Raw genomic sequence first — 22,612 nt, forward strand, 5'->3', positions numbered from 1 at the left:
GATTACTCAACAAAATCGAAACCATAAGATACCTCAAACTACTACCAATTTATCAATCTCAAATACAATGAACAACACATATTGCCTTTATTACAGTCATTAACCACACAGGAAAAAAAAAGATTGATGAATTAAATGAAACTGACTTTACTTTTTCTTTTTCCTTTTTCTTTCTACAATCGACATAGAGTAAACATAAAGATTTTTTGTTATAAAAGAATTATCTTGAGTTCGCTACACGATGTAGGAAGGTGAGTTTCTGTTGGCCACTTGTAAATGACGAAGCCCCACGTGCCCCTGTTGCCGCCATTGCCCAATCGCCTAAAACCTCTGCTACCGAGGCCTGTGCCTCATCGGTACGTGGCGTTTCCTCATACATCCACCGTCATGAGTCGCCATGGCAGGACATGTGTCATCTTCTCCGTCGCCCTACCTTCTGCGACTACTTATCAACACCTCCATAGCCCATCTCTCTCTCCACTTTATCTCTCTTGCAACTTGTTTGTTGTTGCAGCAACCAATTATGGATGCAATTAGGGCATCGCCGGCGGATTTTGACCCCATGGTGAAGATTGAATTGGAGGCGGCGGAAGCTTTGGCTGGATTAGCTCATTTTCCTGCTACAGTTTCCGAATCTCACGGTAGTGAATCAATTGCTGAACGAGTCAAGGACGAGTCTAATTCCTCCTTTGACACGAGTCATTCATACGAGGTTTGTCACTAATTTCCCAATTATTTGAATCTTAGGGTTTTTTTTTTACTCCATGAAGAACGTCAAAACATCTGTTTCTTTCTTCACAAAATTACAACTTGAATCTAGGAACAAATCTGATTCCTATGAATCAGTGAGGAGCATGAGAAATAACAATTCAATTAGATGGTTTTCATCACCTTTGATTTGCGGAGTTTTCCGTTTTCCATTTCCATCACAGATCTATTTTGCTTTCAGCAATTACACATTCCTAGGAAGATCGCCATTAAAATATTGTTTTCTGTTGATTACACCAACTACTTTTGGCATCACCTTTGCTCTCTTATGGCTTACATACACTCATATCTATATGTACGGATGTAAACTATCTGAGACCAACATTAGCGTGTGGTTTGTCTTTTTCGTTGATTGAAGTTTGTTGACAATGACATGAGAGAACATGAAACTGTTATCATGATTTTCATTGGGTTATAATTATATACATAATCTTGTAAGATTTGAGATTCTTTTTGTCTTTCTTTTTGTTTTAACGAGCAAAATTCAACAAATTTTATGCAGAAAAAGTCAGGGAATTCAGGGATCTTGAATCAGAAGTTGGTGAAGGATGAACAGAGTATTGACCTTAGACTTAATCCAGGGTATCCCACCAATTGTTCATCGAGTGGGAGGAAATCTAGACAAAATCTAACTGAGGTTTGAATTTTGAAAACATTTATTTATTTATTTGTTTATTTTTTGTGCTAATTTTTAAAGCTTTCTTCACACAGGCTGAAATGGAAGCACGTAAAATACGTAGGGTGTTAGCGAATAGAGAGTCGGCTAGACAAACAATCCGTAGGAGACAGGTATTAATGAGTAATTATTTTCCAAATTTATTATAAAAACTTAAAATAATTTTATAAAGTTAGGCTTTTTATATCTTTATGATAATTTTGCAAGGCTATTTTTGAGGAGCTAACAAGAAAGGCTGTTGATTTAGCATGGGAGAATGAGAATTTGAAAAAGGTTTGTACTTTTTTCTTAATACAAGTTTTAGTCATTTAAGTTTTACGTTTGTATAATTTTGCTACACGTTATATGTTCTTAAAATAGTTTCATTAGATAGAAATTAAGTTTCGATTTGTTGACATTTTAAGAACATTGGAATGAAATGGACTTAGGTTACCATTTTATTAAATTGTTGCAATGCGTCAACAAAAAATACAACATATTATAACAATGGAACAAAAAAATACAAAAAATTATAACGATAGAACAAAAATGAAAAATCGAACGTTAAGTGGCGTTTTGATTTTATGTAAAACTGAATATGTCACGTTTTTTTTTTTTTCATAGGAGAAGGACACCGCTTCGAAACATTATGATTCTTTGAAGACGAAGAACGAACGCTTAAAAGCACAGGTGAAATAAAAAATCAAGTGTTAATTTACACTTTTGGTCCCTATATTATATTGATGTTTTCTAAAAATGGTCGAGAAGTAACTTCTTTTGCATTTGGATCACATTTCACGTTTCTTAATATGTTATGGACCACATAATTCAATCTTCAAAAATCAAAATATGAACACAATCAAAATCAATACTCGAATAGCAAACACAAATCACAAAAAGCAAAAGATTCTTTTTCGATATTAATCAATTTTGCAACATTCGAAAATTTTGGATAAAATAAAAACATCTATCTAATACAAATCTAATCATGTAGATGATCAAAGTTACAAACCTTGAAACCGATGAAACCCATGAAAAATCCACTACTTTAAACGAACAAGCGATTTCCTCATCATCGACAAATTCACCATTTATAATCTACAACCAACCACCTTTCTTACCCGTCATATGGCCATCCATGATCCACCCTACAAACTCCGGCCAACTACCCGCAGGAATAAATTCCGGCCAACTACCTGCCGGAATAGTTTTTCCGGTCAATAAACCCGATTCAAGTGAAGAAGGGAGTTCAACAACCGGAAGTCCGCTATATTTACTACCCTACCCCTGGCTCGTTACCCTACCCCAAAACACCACCCAACCCCCGCCCCAACCCCGCCTCCATTCTTTCAATCTAAACGACAAACCGAAAGAGTGTTCTGAGTTCCGGGAATTCTTCCCGGAAAAAGCATCGGAAACACCTAACCACCACGGTTTCCCGCCTGATGGTGGCGGCCGACAGACACCGGAGCCACCACGTGTGAGTTGTGAAGCACTTATTGAACATGATAGTGAGGAAATTGATGGTGAAATTCACAAAGTTCCTATGTGCTCAGGTAAAAGATTAGGTGGTGACGTGGCGGCTGCCGCCGAAGCCAGGAAAAGGCGTAAACAACTCACGAGATTAAAGGGCCACTTTCATTGCCGTCAACTTAGGATGCATTAGCGGTCCAGTAACTGGTACCGATACTTATATTTGTATCGACGGATGTGTGAGGGAGTGTGAAAGTAAGTTGTTATTTTTTGTGGTGTTTGGATTGGGTTGAGGCTAATATGAGAATGAAGATGTATATATGGTGTTGAGGGAGGACTTATGATATAGTGTTTTGAAGTGGCTGATAATGGTCACTCTCAATTTAATAAGCGGATGCTAGCTTCCATATGTTGTAGTTCATTGATGCAAAATGAACGTCACTAGTGTCTTTAGTCATATTTCCCTTGAGGAAGACGAATACGATAGAATTGGATTTGTGTTTTTATCTATAGTCGAGTATCTTTTTTTTTTTTCTTTTTTGGTATTTTATGATGTGGGATATTTTGTTGTTGTTCAAGGACACAAATAGTTAAAACGTGATGTTATACATTTTTTATCAAGTTTTGTGATAGTGTTTATCTTTCATTAAATTATGTAATGGATACAATTAGTTAAATACGTTCTACTAGTGAAAAATTTGGACTCAACGAGAGATGTAGTATAGCATGCATCTCTATTCCGTATGGGATGTGGTTTGGATTCTCTCCCTTTTGTGTATTTTGGCGTTCGTAACACTTGAAAATGTCAAAGATGGAAGGATGCAAGTCTTATTTTGGGGCTCCTAAAACTTCGGAAGTCTTATGGTCAACAGATTCACGAAGAAAGAAGAAAGGTCTTTGTGCTTTTTTACAGAAACGGTTTATATATTTTAAAAAAATATATATGAAAAACAGTCTAGATAATAGAAAATTTACATATTACATGTACATCCCCACAATATTGCTATTTTTCGTCTCTATATTTTTTTTTGTTTCAAATTTTAATCAAATGAGTTATGTATATTTGAAGGATTGTACACTATCGTAGTCGCCTACGAAGTGGTGGTGGTAACCTACTATTTTATTATTATTTATGTTTCTAACGACTTGTTAGTTCATAAAATCCAGTCGACTAAAATAGGCTAATGTGGTATGAAATTATTCATACCAATCGACCCGATTACGGCATTTTATTTGAAAAATAAATTTTGATTAAAAGACAACTCAACACCTTCACAAAGATAAAATGACTGAAAAAATCGAACATACCAAATAGTTAAAGAACACTTGTCTACTATTAAATGGGATGAAAATCTACTTAGACATCATTACTAGTGATAAACACTGCCTCTTGAAGGTTTTTTCACCATCGGTATTATACCGACCGCATTATTTCACCGGTGGCAAATGTGAGACCTCTCTCTCTCTCTCTCTCTCTCTAAACACTGCCTCTTGAAGGTTTTTTCACCATCAGTATTATACCGACCGCATTATTTCACCGGTGGCAAATGTGAGACCTCTCTCTCTCTCTCTCTCTCTCTCTCTCTCTCTCTCTCTCTCTCTCTCTCTCTCTCTCTCTCTCTCTCTCTCCGGTGGTGAAAACCAAACACCACACCCTAATTCTATAAATTTGACAGGTAAATTTTTAAAATCTAGGTGTCATCCTTTGCCGACGGTGTGACACCCTTTAGTCTAATATCAATGCTCCTTGAAAGTAGAATATATATATATATATATATATATATATATATATATATATATATATATATAAAAGTTATTGTATTCTAACTAATTGTGAGTCAATCATTTTATTTATTTTAAGAAAGTGATTAATACATATTATTAAATTTAAAAAAATTAAAAAATACCATATAATTTTATACTAAGAATATTTTAGTCAAATAACATAAATTTTAAAAAGGAAACTTTTAGATTTTAGGGAATAATTAATTCAGTAAACTGTAAAATTTGGATTTTTTGGATAATAAATTTATAATTTCGGACATTCTAAAAGAATGTGTTTATCATTATCTTGAAATAAACATTAAAGAATACTATAAACATATATTATCAAGATTAATAATTTTTAATGAATACAAATTTTATATGAAAAGAATTTTATTATCTTAAAATCAGTAATTACATTAATTCTTAATAAAATACAACTATGAACATCCATAAATGACATTTATTCTGAAAGAATACAACTGATAATGGTTAACAATTACATTTATTCTTAAAGAATACAATTGAGAATGGTTAAAAATCAAATAAAAACAATGAAATCTAAGTAAAACGCTAATACATTCAGAATACCGTTGTTAATCCATTCTGACAAAAAAAAGAAAAACATGCTAATTCATACTGAACGAATATTGTTGCCTTACTTTCCATTCTTCACAAGGCTTCAAATTGACTTCTCAATTGTTGCTGCCTCTACACATAGAATGTCTTTGTACTCATCATCTCAAATCATCCATGGCTTTTGTATTTCCATATATAAAAGTAGCTATAATATCGGGCACTAATGTGGCCTTAAGAGATTGTGTTTACCTTTGGGGACAGACTATAACGCCATACAAAGAGATAAAACTAGAGGCACTAATGGTAATTTGGTTAAAAGTTATTGATTAAAGTTACTTGAAGAATCAATTACTCAAGAAGAAAGAATACTTACAAAAATAAAATATCCTTAAAAACGATTTGAGAACAAAAGTCACCATATTTGAAAATCCTCCAAAAGCACAACTCGGAAATTAAAAATCCTTAAAAATCAAATCCAACAATAAATCCACCCAACTGAAAATCTACTGTGAGTGTAAAGAGAGAGGTAAATAAATCTTACATTAACCCAAACACCATTACAATAGTGAAAATTGATAAATCTTAAGAAATAGATCCAATATAATTTATAATTGGATGGATAATTTAGTACCTGGATTTAAATGAGAAAGAGAAGACGTATGATTCCACAAATATCTCGACTAATAGGGCAAAAAAAAGGCGGAGTCGCTGGGGTGTAGTGGCTGGAAAATGGGAACATGAGGAGTAGAGGCGTGGGGCTCTTCCGGTTTAGAGGCGGAGGTGTAACATCCCAAGTTCAGAAGCAATAGTTCAGGGGGTGTAAAGTGTAAATGGAAAAGTAGACTCGGCGAGTTGGAGCTTTAACTCGTTGAGTCGGAACTTGTGTTGGGCACGTGATACGTGACCTGACTTGCCGAGTCGGCGGCTGGACTCGACGAGTCAGTGCTGGGAAGAGAAAACCCTAAATCTTTGGGTTTGTACCCTATTTAAAGGACCTTATGTCCCCCCCCCCCTCAGCCTCCTTGTTACCCTTGAGAGTCAGTAAACCCTAAAATCGTGTGAGCTTCCATTGTTGAAGAGATTTGAGCTTTGGAGGAGGAACATTTAGAAGGAAGCTTGTAGATCAAGAGGTTAGCATCAAAGAATCCTTGTAGATCCGGAATCTACTTCATTTTGGGCACATTTCTGAAGTAACAAGAAGTTACCTTGAGCTTTTCCCTTTTTGATCTATTCATGGTTAAGGTTTTGGGGCTTTTTAGCTTGATTGGGATCCATTTCGGGTGTAGAGACTAGATCTGAGGTTGGAACTTCAGATCTAGGCTGATTTTGGTCCATGGAAGCATAAAGCATCAGCCTTTGTGCATGTATAAGAGCATTCTTGTCTTGAACCTTCTTTCTAGCTTGTGTTGAGCCTATATTTCCTTGCATACACGTAAAGTTGGAAACTTTACGTATGAAACTAGCCCTAGGAGTCCAGATCTATGAGTTGGAAGCAGTGAGATGGTCTGAAATCGTCTGAATAGGGATGACTTAAGTAGACTCGGTGAGTCTGTTCTTGGACTCGACGAGTTGGGTCGCAGACCCTAACCCAACTGGTTATGATGCAAATCAGTGAGTTGAGTGGTGACTTAGTGAGTTGGACAGGCTAGGAATCGGATTGAAGGACTCGACAAGTCATGGGGTGACTCGGCGAGTAAAGTCGCGAATTGTGGGGTTCTGAGTTCATAAACTCAGCGAGTCACTAGGATGATTCGGCGAGTAGGGTCAACCAGGAAGATTGACTTTGACCAGGACTGTGACTTTGACCAACAGTTGAATAGTTTGACTACAAAGGGTATTTTGGTAAGTGGGCTCTGATGGTTATGGTTTCAATAGAGTTTTAGGCGGTAGTGTTCGTGGCGGTGATCAGGAGTTTTGATCTCATCCCTTCAGTTCGACATTTGCAAGGTGAGTTATCCTCACTATACTCAAGGGTCTAAGGCACCAAGGCCGGCCCTTTGATTTGTTATTTGAGATAGTTACTATGGTGATATGATAGCTCGACATCCTAGTAGATAGGATGGTTACGTACTAGTACGATTGGTTAGTTCTGATTGGTTAGTTCTGACTGTCTGTATGTTGGTAAGAGATTACCTGTTATATGTGTACATGGTTGTTATGGTAGTTGAGGGTATTCCATCCCGAGGATGATAGGTCCCTAGTATGTTGTCTGGTAGACTGTTATATGATTATCTGATATAGGTGCACATGTTTATTCGATAGTATGTGGGCAATCCAACCCGATGGTTGTGGGCCGAGAGTATTCCATCCCGAGGATGATTGGACTCATGGTAGGTGGGCATTCCAACCCGATGGTTGTAGGCCAGGAGTATTCCATCCTGGTAGGATGATTGGACTCATAATAGGTGGGCATTCCAACTCGAGGGTTGAGGGCCTGGGGTATTCCATCCCGATGGATGATTGGACCCATAGTAGTTATTGTATGTGTAGGAGTGTGGGCATTCCAACCCGATGGTTGTGGGCCGAGAGTATTCCATCCCGAGGATGATTGGACTCGTAGTATATTAACATTCCAACCCGATGGTTGAGGGCCAGAGGTATTCCAACCCGACGGTTGACTGGACCCATAGTATGTTGTTCATTGCTGTATGTGTATGGTTGTATGTGTATGGGTATTTTGGGGTAACTCACTAAGCTTCGGACTTACAGTTTCAGTTTATTGTTTCAGGTACATCAGGAGATCGTGGCAAGGCAAATGCGTGATCGTACCGCTCCTCACTTTTATGATGTTGTTTCTGGGATACTCTGATAATATTATATTCCCTTTTTGTAATAACTAATGGAACATGAATTGTTTTTGAAAAGTTTAAATTGGTTGGAAAATTTTGGATGTTATAGAGGGCTACTGTCGCTGAAGGGCGAGAATCGATGGAGAGAAAGAGTCGACCGAGGGGGCGCTGGAGGCAGGCGGCGTTGGTGGGGGGGTGGTACTAGAGGTGAGTGTCGTTAGTATTAGGTGAAGGAATAGTAGCAACATAGACGAAGAGGAATTAGGCTGGTGGAAGAATCGTCTATCTCTGTGAGGATGAAAAATATCGACTTCTTTATGAGCTTTGTATGTGTTTGTGCGGCCGATCAAATAAAATGCCAAACATCTAGGTTTTAAGGAATCAATTTCTTTAGCATAATTATAAAGAATTAAGTATGGAAGTTATTTTTTTATCCTAATTAATTATATTTAAGATTAAAATAATTAAATTATAAATATATACAAAATGTAACTTACATGTCCTCTCACAAATTTACTATAGCTAAAAGTACTACATAAAATGCATAGCGTACAAGCCCGATTTGCCGTTCAAATATGTTGTCGCCACTCGTCACACATCTTTCAATTGTTTTGAATTGAACTTGCCTTTCTTTCAATTTTTACCTTTACAACCAACTTAACTTGCCATTTGCAACATTTTTCCATTTTTTATTCCTTTTTTATCCTTATAATCCATAAGTTATTACTCCTTCTTCACAATACCCTTTTTTTTTTTTTTTTTTTTTTACTTGCATTTGCCTCACTATAACCTTTTTTTTTTTTCATTTTTTTCCTGAAAATCTGTATTTTTAAAAAAAATACAATTTATAGGACCGGTATATACAATAGTATCAACCTATATATTTTGCTAGCAACAAATACAGTGATACATACATTTTATCAATACAATTGCTAAATTAAATTAAAAAACAGATTAGACGGCAAAAAACTAGATATAAATTATATAAAATAGTCCCTAAACTCTTCTTAACTTTATTTATAATGCGCATTATAATACTTCTTTTTACATTTACAGCCTATGGATATAAACAATCTAACTTATAAAAATAGTCTCTAAAATCTTTTCAACTTTTGATAATTCAGATAACGTTCATTTCTTTTAAACTTTTAGTGTTTTCTAAAGTTGTGATATACACAAGAAAACCACAAGAAAGAATCCGCAGCAAAGCGCGGAATCAAATACTAGTTAAAAATATTAAGTAAAATTTAAGATTATAAAACTACATTTTTGAAATGATTGACCTACATTGATTCCTACATCCATACAATAATTAGTTAGAATAGTTAAACCTCTCTCTCTCTCTCTCTCTCTATATATATATATATATATATATATATATATATATATATATATATAGGGTTAGGTTATTTTGTTTTCACTATCTATTGTGTGCATGTATGACTGATTCTGGACCAATCATTTTAGTTATTTTAAGAAAGTAATTAATGAATATTACATGTTAAAGATATAATAGATATTAATTACATCTTCAGTATTTAATATACATTAATTACTTTCTTAAAATAACTAAAATGATTGGTCCACAATCAATCATACAGGCACACAATATATAGTAAAAACATTTGAACCTAACTCTCTCTCTCTCTCTCTCTCTCTCTATATATATATATATATATATATATATATATATATATATATATATATATATATATATATAATTTATTATTATTTGAATGATTATCTAAAACTACTCAACATCAATGTGAGCGAATATTTTCTTTTAATTATTATTCTTTTTTATTTATCTTACAATATATATTAAGTTATCAACTTACATTTATGTTTTTGTATCTTTTACCTGATTCGGTAAAATTTAATTTGCACTCTAATCATATTTTAAATCTAAATTTCGAACTTTTGTTTATTTATTTATTTTATTAAATATTTATAATATTTTATTTATGAAATATTAAAGTTTATGATGAATATATTAATTTTGCAATCGAGACTATGATTTTTCTAGTGTTCTTTCTGTTTTTATAACCATAAAAAATAAATCTAGTTCATATTTTATATAATCTAACAAATATATGACAAGGTTGTATTTAAAGTTTATGATGAATATATTAATTTTGCAATGGAGACTATGATTTTTCAAGTGTTCTTTCTGTTTTTATAACCGTAAAAATAATTTTAGTTCATATTATATATAATCTAATAAATATATGACATGGTTGTATTTTGGATAAGAATCCATCCAAACTTTCAACTACATGCTGATAATCAATGATATATGAGAAATTATTTCATATTTTCAAAGGATGTTTTTTTTTTTTTTTTTTTTTTTTTTTTTTTTTTTTTCACATTTTTATTATGAAAACTTGAATTTAAAAGTGGTTAAGGATGTGAAAAAGAAAACGATTGTTAAAACCACATTTATATCTATATTAGCATAACATCAACCAATATAAACTTATTATCTTTAATTTATTGTTAATAAATTTAATTTTTGAAATACATATGTTTGATTTTTTATAAGATGAAATCTGTTTTCACATTTTCACATAATATTTATATTTTCGTATGAACCTACTTATATATATATATATATATATATATATATATATATATATATATATATATATATATATATATATATATAAAAGGTATGTTCTTTAGGAACATTATTTTTATGTGATTGGTGGATTTTTTTTAATTTTCTTTTATAATCTGTCTGTTACTTCTCGATTCTTCTTTACTTCTCGATTCTTCTCCACCGCCTTATCTCCTCTTTGAGATATCCATCACACTATTTTCACCTGCTTTTCTTCTTGCTTCCGTCGACTCGCTTTAATCTACTTCATCACCTAATCAACTTTCTTCTCACTTTTCTCATGTTTTTTTAGAAAACTCTTGCACCGCCATCATGTATCGATTCAACGTCTCACACCTAATATTGTTATTTCGAGTTCCAGTTCTACGATTCCCTACTTTTCATCAACCCTTCAAATCTACTTCTTTCCAGATTTAAACCTTACACGGTCCATGTAAATGGATGAACCCTATTTTCGTTTTAGCTATTATCAAGCCTATTTTCTTTATCTGGCGTGTTTTGGTTAGTGTAAAGAGGCCAAACTAATACTACACTCTTTCATTATTACATTAGAGTTTAGTTCTTTGTATTATATATATGATTTTGACATTCTTTAATTTGATGTTCATAATGGCCTGTTCTTTTTGACCAAACTAGGAATGAATAAATTGGCATGCGTTATACGGTTCAGGTCCTATACATCTTGATCACAATTACATTGTTTATATGCTCATTAATACTATTATTCTGAAGTTTTTCTTACAAAATGAATTGTAAGGAATAGGTTGGTTGGTTCCGTTTCAAGATCTTGGAGGCAAAGATGATTTCTGCACAAGGAAGCAAGGAATCTATGAAGCTTTATTGGTCAATCAACAAAGGTAATATTTCCTTCTATCTTTTTTTTGCATGATATCTAATGATTTTATGGTGGCATTTTAAAATACAAGTGATTTTGTGTACCAAAATCAATACATATCAATGTGGTTGATTGGAATAACGTGGATTTCTCCATTAAGACTATTTTTTCTTGACATTTTTGTTTTATAATATCATCTTCGGTTTATTATCTTTTTCTTTTTTATTAACTTTTTAATTATTTCCCACATGAATTTTAAGTTATCCCAAATTTCAAATATAAACTCTAGTTTACAAATTTATTGGCATGTCATATTTTGGAAATTTGATCCTAAATTAAGAAGTTAATATATGTTTTCCTTTATTTAAACTTGACCCATATTGATTATCTTTTTTATTCATTCTACCTCATATTTACTTTGTTCATAATATTAGATAAAGTAAGCAATTGTAATAAAAAAAAATTCAAAAAATTGAAACGATGGAATGTTTTATTTATATATGTATTAATTATTAGGTTCAATAAAATAAGGCGTCTACAAAATAACTCATGAGGCACTACTGTTATCAGTCCTATTATAGTTACATAGAGTACTTTGATGCTTTAAAATCCCATAATTTGATGCTTTCATTAGATTTCTAAGCTCATAAGTTAGCATTCAAACAATGGATTGAGGGCGTAAGTATAATCAACCCAACCAATCAAAAAACTTCTGATTATTTATTTTTTACTATGAAAAAAAGAACATAAACAACCATTCCAAAAGGGAAAATTGTAAAACAACCCATGGAAACCTTCTTTGTCTATCGTCCTTGAGAAAAATCAATAAAATGCTATGAAAGTTGGCCTACAAATCTGCATTTTTCTTTTGCTTCATTCCATGTTTCAATTTATGTTGGTAAGTTTCAAAAATATTATAAAGGTTCAAATTGGGATTTAATCTATTTTTTTAGACACAAATTTTCCTATGGTTACATTTTGATATAACTTGTTTCAATTGTGTTTGATTTTGACTTCAAAATTCTCTCTCCAACATAGGTTTTTGGTATGTCAATTTGTTATGATAAGGTTATCAACATTTATCTAAATGTGGATGAGAAACTGAATTTTTGTTTTATATTTCTCCTTTTTTCTACTTAAGTACTATTCGGGCCTTTACATGTTGTTGACATGGTTCTACATGGTGAAACATACCTTAATTTACTCATATTTTAAGTAACTTATTGACTTGTTCATTCTTTACTTTTTGCAAGTCTTATTGGGTTTGATTAAATCACATATTTTACTCATATGTCATCTCTCTAAACATCATCATTCTCGCTGAATCGAAGCATAACAAGGTAAATTTGCCTTTGTCTATAATTTCTTTGACATAAAAGACTTTACAAGATTTAAAGCGAAATTTCTATATTGCATTTATGTTTCTACTGAACCGAAGTGACAACAAAGTATCTCATGTACTAGGTTGTTTGATCTCGGTCTTACAACAATTATCTGGTAAAGCTTCTGCATTCCTCTTTTTAATTTCTTTTAACCGGCTCTTATAAACTATATGTGTTCATCATGTTTTGACACCATTTTATCTCTATTTTTCACTAAAAGTTCTTAAATTATGTTTTTTTCTTAAGTTGATTCCAGTTGTTGATGCTTTTGCAACCCACCTAAACCTGTTAGTGTGTGTTTATGTGATATGTTAATACCAATGCAATTAAAAATGTTGTAGGTTGAGGTTGAAGAAATAATAGTAGACAAAGCTTTACTCTAGATGAAAAAGGGAAACTTTTGTGTATTTGGGCCATATATGTTTCTGTACCTTTGAGTGTTGTCGGATTTCTCCTGTTAGTCCAAAAACTTTTGTGTATTTGCGCAACGTAGGTTAATGTAACATCCCAAAATTCAAGCCCAAAAATTTCATTTTTGATTAATTAATTCATAAAACATTCATTAGAAAATATTGTATAAACACGCCATCTCAAAACCAAGTATCATATTTGAAACCCACAACCATGAACAAATGTCATATCAGAGTACAATCCCAGAAAACACCGTGCGGAAATCATATGTGAGTGTGTGTGATGCCATGCTACGCCGCCGGCTCCTTCCCCTTGGATGAAGAGGTATATGAAACCAAAAATTGAAACCGTAAGCACAAAGCTTAGTGGGTTTCCCCATCATACCACATACCATACAATACCATCATCGGTAATCATCATCGGTATCTTTCAACCGGTAATCGTCATCGGTATCTTTCAACCGTTAACTGGGGACTATCCCACCCCCTACCACTAGCATACAATAGCAAGATATAAGCACACATTCAGACATATCCGGGTACTGACCTACCCCTTGGTCCTAAGGACCACTATCAGGGAAACTATCCCTGTCATGTAACATATCATACAAATATAACTCATAACCAAACGAAAACCAGACCAAGATAAATTATCACAATGACAATTATCTTCTAAATACTCCTCAATGGTGGGTCGACATTGTGGCCTTAGACCCACCCCTACTGGAAGGTACCTCACCTCGTAGTTGCTGAACTGTGCGGGAATCCTCTGACCGGTGCCGCTGTTGCTCTGGAAATCCTCCGGCTATAATTCCCACAAAACATTTTTTCAGAAACTGACATCTACCCTTAGGGTAAAATGACCATTTTACCCCTTGACCAAGTCAAAGTCAAAGTCAACTTCCAGTTGACCCGACTCGCCGAGTTGGCTTGCCAACTCGCCGAGTCCCTATCCTTCCATCAGACCTCATACCCGTATCTACTCGTCGAGTTAGGCGATGACTTGACGAGTTTTCCTTCTAAACGAACACCGACTGAATCCACACCCGACTCGCCGAGTTGTATGAACAACTAGTCGAGTTCATCATCAACTGATACTCATGTCCTGTCTTGACTCGCCGAGTTTTATGAACAACTGGTCGAGTTTTTCTTCATCCTATGAAAAAGTTATGTCCTCGACTCGCTGAGTTGTATGAACAACTCGTCGAGTACCATGAAGATTGTCTTGGACTCGCCGAGTCCGTTCATGCACTCGCCGAGTACCATGAATTCCCAGAACACTTTGCTTAGTCCAGAACGTTGGGTCACTCCCCGGGACTCCTAAAACCCTTCCACACCCAACTGGTCCTTATGACCCTCACTGATATGGGACCAAAACCCTTGGACTCGCCGAGTCCAGGAAATGGACTCGCCGAGTCTACCACATTCCTTACAAGAACTTCGATTTCTGATGTACAACACTTAACCAAATGATAGATCCAGGCCCCCAAACTCGATCTAGCACGTAAAGTTACAAACTTTACATGCATGCATGGGACATTAGAGCTTAAAAGGCTCTAAAATGGTTCTTTTGTTGCATGGGGCCTTCCTTGGTGCAAAAAGCATCCTATATTTGACTTTTGGCTCATAGAATGACATGATACAGAAGCCCAAACCCCCAACTATGCTTGCAAACATGGTTGGCCACCAAAAATGGCTTATAAAAGCCCTAAATCACCCTAAAGAGGGATCTAGCAAAACAATGAGCAAGGTTCAGACTCTATACCTTCCAAAGACTGTAAATGATGAACCAAACTTGAATCCTTCAGTCCCCTCTTGATCCTTCTATGCTCTTCCTTCTTCCTTGAGATCAAAACTCACAAGAATCACTCAAAAGGCCTTAGATCCTCTAAAAAACGGCTAGCGTTTGCTATGAGGAGTGTTTGGGAGCATAAAGGGAAGAGGATGCTACATAAGGTCGTTTTAAATAGGATGCAAACCCCTGGATTAGGGTTTTTGTCCAAACAGCGGCTACTCGCCGAGTCCGCAGCTTAAACTCCGCGCCTCATCCTGCTTCTACTCGGCGAGTCCGTCCTTCGATTCACCGAGTCCAAGGCCAAAAATGCAAAATAAATGAAGATTTAATAGCAAAATACATACCAAGAACCAGGTGCTACAAATCTCTTCCACTTATTTTAGACTTCGTCCTCGAAGTCTGCAACTCGATCCTGAAACAGCTCGGGGTAGTGCTCCATCATCTCACTCACCGGCTCCCAAGTCCACTTCGACCCCTTCCGGTGCTGCCATTGCACCTTCATGAGTTCCACTCTTTTGTTCCTCAGATCCTTCGACTTCTGGTCAAGAATTGTCACAGGCCGCTCGATGTAATTCAGGCTGCCATCAACCTGAATGTCCTCCAAGGGTACCACCGCCGTATCGTCCACTAGGCACTTTCGCAGCTGAGAAACGTGGAAAATGCTGTGGATCTGACTGATTTTGGCTGGCAGATCCAGCCGGTACACCACCTTGCCCACCCGGGCTACAACCCTGAACGGTCCGATATACCTTGGGCCCAACTTGCCCCGCTTCCAGAATCGGATGACGCCCTTCCATGGCGACACCTTCAGGAGAACCATATCCCCGACCTGGAATTCCAGGTCTGATCGACGCTTATCAGCATAACTTTTCTGCTGACTCTGAGTAGTCTGGAGCCTGCTCCGGACCTGCTGAATCTTCTCTGTCATCTTGAGCACTACTTCGGTGCTCCCCATGACTCTTTGGCCAACCTCGCCCCAACATATCGAGGTCCTGCACCTCCTCCCATATAACATCTCGAAGGGAGGAAGGTCGATACTCGCATGATAGCTGTTATTATACAAGAACTCCGCCAACGGGAGGTAGGTATCCCAACTACCTCCGAAATCTAAAACGCATGCCCGCAGCATATCCTCCAGAGTCTGGATGGTTCGCTCGCTCTGGCCATCCGTCTGCGGGTGAAAAGCGGTGCTAAAATGCAGAAGAGTACCCAACTCATCATGAAACCTCTTCCAAAACCTGGAAGTAAACCGCATGTCTCTGTCTGAAATCACCGGAACTGGCACTCCGTGTCGCGCCACCACCTCCCTGATATAGATATCGGCCAATTTCTCGGCCGAGATGCTCTCCTGAATTGGAATAAAGTGAGCGCTCTTGGTCAATCGATCCATGATGACCCATATCGAATCCATCCCCTGTGCGGTCCTGGGAAGCTTCGTGATAAAATCCATCGTAATATCCTCCTATTTCCACAGCGGGATATCCAACGGCTGCATCTTGCCGTGAGGTCTCTGATGCTCGGCCTTGACCTTCCTGCAGGTCAAGCACCGTTCCACATACCATGCCACATCCCGCTTCATGCAGGGCCACCAATAGTCCAGACGAAGATTCCTATACATCTTCGTCGCCCCGGGATGAATGGAGAATCGGGATTTGTGCGCCTCCTCCATCAGGACCTGGCGCACTCTTCCATGATAAGGGACCCACACCCTACGATGAAGAGTAAATAACCCTCGGCTATCATAGTCGAAAGAGGAAACTTGCCTCACAATCTGCTCACTCTTCCGATGTTTCTCCTTCATATCCTCCTACTGAGCCTCCCGGATCCGCCCCAGAAGCGGAGTCACCACTGTCATCCTTAGACAGTTATCCCTGATCGGCGTTGCCTTGCGGCTAAGCGCATCGGCCAAGACATTGGCCTTCCCTGGATGGTAGAGGATCTCACAATCATAATCCTTCACCACATCAAGCCACCGACGCTGCCTCATATTCAGATTTGGCTGGTCCATGAGATACCTCAAACTCTTGTGGTCTGTGTAAATCGTACAATGAACCCCATAGAGGTAATGACTCCAAATATTGAGGGCGAACACAACAGCCCCCAACTCCAAATCATGCGTCGGGTAGGTCGCCTCGTGAGGCTTCAGCTGCCTCGACGCGTAGGCGATGACATGCCCTCTCTGCATCAATACCGCACCCAATCCTGCGATGGATGCATCGCAGTACACAACAAAATCCTCCTTGCCCTCTGGCAGGGCTAAAATTGGCGCCTCGCACAATCTCTGTCTCAGCGTCTCAAATGCGGCCTGCTGCTCAGGCCTTCAATGATACACCACCGATTCTTAGTCAGTCGGGTGAGCGGAACTGCTATCTTGGAGAAGTCCTGAATGAATCTCCGATAGTAGCCTGCCAAACCTAGAAAGCTCCGAATCTCAGATGGAGACCTCAGAACCTCCCAATTCATCATGACCGCTACCTTGGCCGGATCTACCGAAATCCCGTCCTGGTTGACAAGGTGCCCAAGAAACTGCACCTCGCGCAACCAGAACTCACACTTGGAGAACTTAACATACAAGTTCTCCCTCCTCAAAGTCTCCAGAACCTCCTGCAGATGCTCCTCATGCTGCTCCTGCGTCTTGGAATAAACCAAGATGTCATCAATAAATACTATTACAGACCGATCCAACATCGGTCTACACACGCGGTTCATGAGGTCCATGAATGCGGCAGGAGCATTGGTGAGCCCGAAAGGCATCACCACAAACTCATAATGGCCATAACGCGTCCGAAACGCAGTCTTCTACACATCCTCCTCTCTGACCCTCATCTGATGATACCATGAATGCAAATCAATCTTGGAGAACCAAGATGCTCCATGTAGCTGGTCAAAGAGGTCATCAATCCTCGGGAGTGGGTAGCGGTTCTTCACCGTTACCTTGTTTAGCTCCCGATAATCTATACACATCCGATGCGACCCGTCCTTCTTCCTCACAAACAGAATCGGGGCTCCCCAGGGTGAACTGCTTGGTCTAATGAAACCCTTGTCTAATAGCTCCTGTAGCTGTGTAGACAACCCCTGCATCTCAGGAGGAGCCAACTGATACGGTGCCTTGGCTATCGGAGTCGCACCAGGAACTAGGTCGATCCTGAATTCCACCTGTCGTTCCGGAGGTATCCCAGGCAACTCCTCGGGGAATACGTCCGCAAACTCCCATACCATAGGTACATCGTCCACCATTGCCCTACCTGTTTCCCGGGTATCCATAACATACGCGACATAACCTGCGCAACCCTGCTGAAGGTAACGCCTAGCTCTCACTGCTGAACATAAAGCTGGTCCTCGCTATGGCCTCTCGCCTTAAATCACCAGCTCTCCCCCACTTGGGGTCCTGACCCGCACCAACTGCTGTGCGCAGTCGATCACTGCCCCATTAGGGCTAAGCCAATCCATGCCTATAATCACCTTGTTACCACGCAATGGAATGGGAACCAAGTCTACCAAGTAGTGTTCCTCAAATAACCTCGGCACACATTCTCGAAATATCGTCGATGCCCGCACCGAACGGTCGTCTGCAATCTCTACCTCCAGAGGGCAATCCAACATTCCCGAAGACTCGGAAAATCTCTTGCTAAGCGCAAGAGACACAAATGATCAGGTAGCGCCTAAGTCAAACAACACCAGAACTGGGATGCTGTTCACATGGAACGATCCTAAACAGAGCACATATCAATAACACAATCACAACAAAAGAAGATCAGAGGGAAAGAATCATACTCGTCACCACATCAGGTGCAGCGCGTGCCTCCTCGGCTGTCAGCTGAAATGCTCGGCTCCGCACCATTGGAACCTCTGTCTTGACCTGCCGGCCATCTGTAACCCGCGCCGTCGCTGAGACCGGCGCTGTCGCTGACGCTGCTGTCAATCTCGGGCAATTGGCCCTTTTGTGGCCCCTCTGATTGCAATGGAAGCAAATAAGGTCTGTCATCTGTACCGCAGGGGCGGGGGCAGTACAATCCCTGCCAAAATGCCCCACCTTTCCACACTTATAGCAGCCCGAACCCGACCTAGTGCGACAAGCTCCCTCGTGTGACCGACCGCATTTCCCACAGCGGTCCTGTCTTGCCTGGCCTTTCGGCCTACCATCAGATCCCTTCGGCTTCTTCCCCGAAGCCCCAGTCGTCAGCCCCTCCACTGCCTTCCTCTTCTGGACGTGCTCCAGATCAATCTCCCTCTCCCTAGCCCTGGCAATCATGGAATCCAAGGTAGGGCAAGCCGAAAAACTAACATGCTCCCGAATGTTAGCTCGTAGCATGTCGTGGTAGCGGGTCCTCCTCATATCCTTATCACCCGTATACTGGGGCACCAGTAATGCCCTATCCTGGAACTTGGCGGTGATCTCCGCCACAGTCTCCGTAGTCTGCCTCATATCCAAAAACTCCCTGGTCAGCCGCTGAAGCTCCACAGCTGGCGCAAACTCCGCCCTGAATCTGGTCACAAAGTCCGACCAAGTCATAGCCTCAACAGCCGAGGCTCCCAATGAGTTACCAACAGACTCCCACCAATCCCTAGCCCTGTCTCGCAAGCATCCTACTGCATATCGCACCTTCGACCCCTCTGGGCAGAAGCTCGTCAGCTGCGCAGACTCAATGTCTGCGATCCATCTCCTAGCAGCAATGGGGTCTTTCACCCCATGGAAATCCGGCGCACCACTTCCCCGAAAGTCCTTAAAGGACAGTGTGCCCGCACCCATCTGGCTAGATGCCATATCACTCCTGAATGATCGGAGACGATCCTCCATCAGCTCAACAATCCCCTCCTTGATCGACCCAAAGATGATAGGGGTCGACTCAAGGATGCCTCTCGTGATCTCAGACGCGATGAACTTGCGTAGCCCGTCATCAACCTGCTCGGATCTCGAACCTGAGCCTGATCCTGATCCGGATCTGGAACCTCTTGCACCAAGTCGTGTGGTCACCATACTGAAAACACACACATAAAAGTCAGGATCATACATATACTCGAGAGATCTAACACACTCTCCAAGGTTCCCGATTTCATCTAGGCCCTCCTTGATTCGAGTATGGGTCCTCTGCTTTCAGTAGTACGGGCCCATACTACCTTCCACATTTACCTGTGCTTTCCATAAGGATTGCTTCGACTTCACCAGGTCCCTTTACCGATACCCCTTTCCACTAACCTCATCCTAGGCTTCCCTAGGGCACTCTCCGACCTACTCTCCGCCATTAGCTGCACAGGAGCCCTTACCATTTCCCCATAACTAACTTGCAGGTACTGTCACATATCCGCTCCCTAGTTAGTTGGAAATAGCCAGAACCCCCATCGCACAAAGCAAGCAGCATTCGTGCATCGAGTAACCAAATCAGACATAACCTATACAGGCCATCCTACTGCTGACTAAACAGCCCTAGCATACAGCTCATACAATAGGCATATAAGGCATCCTCCTAGATCCTTAGCCCTACTAGCATGCGATTATCAGTATCATATATTAGGCACACAAGGCATCTTCCTAGATCCTTAGTCCTATTCTAGCATGCAATTCTAAATCAAGCCATATAGCATAACATAACATGTATGTGTATCTTGGGGAAAACTTACTTGAGCCCGGCCGGTCGCATGCATCACACACCTTGTCTTTCGTAAAATCCTTTCGCTTAGATTTTTAAAAAACCATTTTATTGTAAAAATCTTTTAGCCCCTTAGTTTGAGTCCAGACACCCCCGAGGGCGTGTCCGAATCCCTCACACCAGGTCTCTGATACCAACTTGTAACATCCCAAAATTCAAGCCCCAAAATTTCATTTTTGATTAATTAATTCATAAAACATTCATTAGAAAATATTGTATAAACATGCCATCTCAAAACCAAGTATCATATTTGAAACCCACAACGGCACAACCATGAACAAATGTCATATCATAGTACAATCCCAAAAAACACCATGCGGAAATCATATGTGAGTGTGTGTGATGCCATGCTACGCCGCTGGCTCCTTCCCCTTGGATGAAGAGGTACCTGAAACCAAAAACTGAAACCGTAAGCACATAGCTTAGTGAGTCCCCCCATCATACCACATACCATACAATACCATCGGTATCTTTCAACCGATAATCATCATCGGTATCTTTCAACCGGTAATCATCATCGGTATCTTTCAACCAGTAATCGTCATCGGTATCTTTCAACCGGTAACTGGGGACTAATCCACCCCCTACCACTAGCATACAATAGCAAGATATAAGCACACATTCAGACATATCCGGGTACTGACCTACGCCTTCGTCCTAAGGACCACTATCGGGGAAACTATCCGTATCATGTAACATGTCATATAGATATAACTCATAAACAAACGCAAACCAGACCAAGATAAATTATCACAAAGACAATTATCTTCTAAATACTCCTCAACGGTGGGCCGACATTGTGGCCTTAGACCCACCCCTATTGGAAGGTAACTCACCTCGTAGCTGCTGAACTGTGCGGGAATCCTCTGATTGCTGTCGCTGCTGCTCCGGAAATCCTCCGGCTATAATTCCCACAAAACATTTAGTCAGAAACTGACATCTACCATTAGGGTAAAATGACCATTCTACCCCTTGACCAAGTCAAAGTCAAAGTCAACTTCCAGTTGACCTGACTCGTCGAGTCCCTATCCGTCCATCAGACCTCATACCCGTATCTACTCGTCGAGTTAGGCGATGACTCGACGAGTTTTCCTTCTAAATGAACACCGACTGAGTCCACACCCGACTCACCGAGTTGTATGAACAACTCGTCGAGTTCATCATCAACTGATACTCATGTTCCGTCTTGACTCCCCGAGTTGTATGAACAACTCGTCGAGTTTCTCTTCATCCTATGAACATGTTCTGTCCTCGACTCGCCGAGTTGTATGAACAACTCGTCGAGTACCATGAAGATTGTCTTGGACTCGCCGAGTACCATGAATTCCCAGAACACTTTGCTTAGTCCAGAACGTTGGGTCACTCCCCGGGACTCCTAAAACCCTTCCACACCCAACTGATCCTTATGACCTTCACTGATATGGGACCAAAACCCTTGGACTCGCCGAGTCTATCACATTCCTTACAAGAATTTCGATTTCTGATGTACAACACTTAACCAAATGATAGATCCAGGCCTCCAAACTCGATCTAGCACGTAAAGCTACAAACTTTACATGCATGCATGGGACATTAGACCTTAAAAGGCTCTAAAATGGTTCTTTTGTTTCATGGGGCCTTCCTTGGTGCAAAAAGCATCCTAGATCTGACTTGTGGCTAATAGAATGACATGATACAGAAGCCCAAACCCCCAACCATGCTTGCAAACATGGTTGGCCACAAAAAATGGCTTATAAAAGCCCTAAATCATCCCAAAGAGGGATCTAACAAAAGAATGAGCAAGGTTTAAACTTTATACCTTCCAAAGACTGCAAAGGATGAACCAAACTCGAATCCTCCAGTCCCCTCTTGATCCTTCTATGCTTTTCTTTCTTCCTTGAGATCAAAACTCACAAGA

The 22,612-nt window shown here is 39.3% G+C and overlaps 1 protein-coding gene across 2 annotated transcripts; it reads left to right on the forward strand.

Annotated features, from left to right (window-relative positions):
* Positions 1-220: 220 nt before the first annotated feature.
* LOC145086291 (uncharacterized) lies at positions 221-3,517 on the forward strand. Of its 2 annotated transcripts, XM_079024044.1 has the most exons (7): positions 221-712; positions 1,271-1,405; positions 1,480-1,557; positions 1,652-1,717; positions 2,048-2,113; positions 2,418-2,903; positions 2,980-3,517. In XM_079024044.1, exons 1-7 carry the CDS (start codon positions 398-400, stop codon positions 2,989-2,991), a joined length of 1,158 nt encoding a protein of 385 aa, XP_078880170.1. In that variant the 5' UTR covers positions 221-397; the 3' UTR covers positions 2,992-3,517. The 2 variants fall into 2 exon arrangements, with proteins under 2 accessions (XP_078880170.1, XP_078880168.1); XM_079024042.1 differs by having other exon boundaries at positions 2,418-3,517.
* Positions 3,518-22,612: the final 19,095 nt, after the last annotated feature.

This window comes from Lactuca serriola, chromosome 2, assembly GCF_051521515.1.
Source record: "Lactuca serriola cultivar US96UC23 chromosome 2, Lser_US96UC23_V15, whole genome shotgun sequence".
NCBI classification, from domain to species: domain Eukaryota; kingdom Viridiplantae; phylum Streptophyta; class Magnoliopsida; order Asterales; family Asteraceae; genus Lactuca; species Lactuca serriola.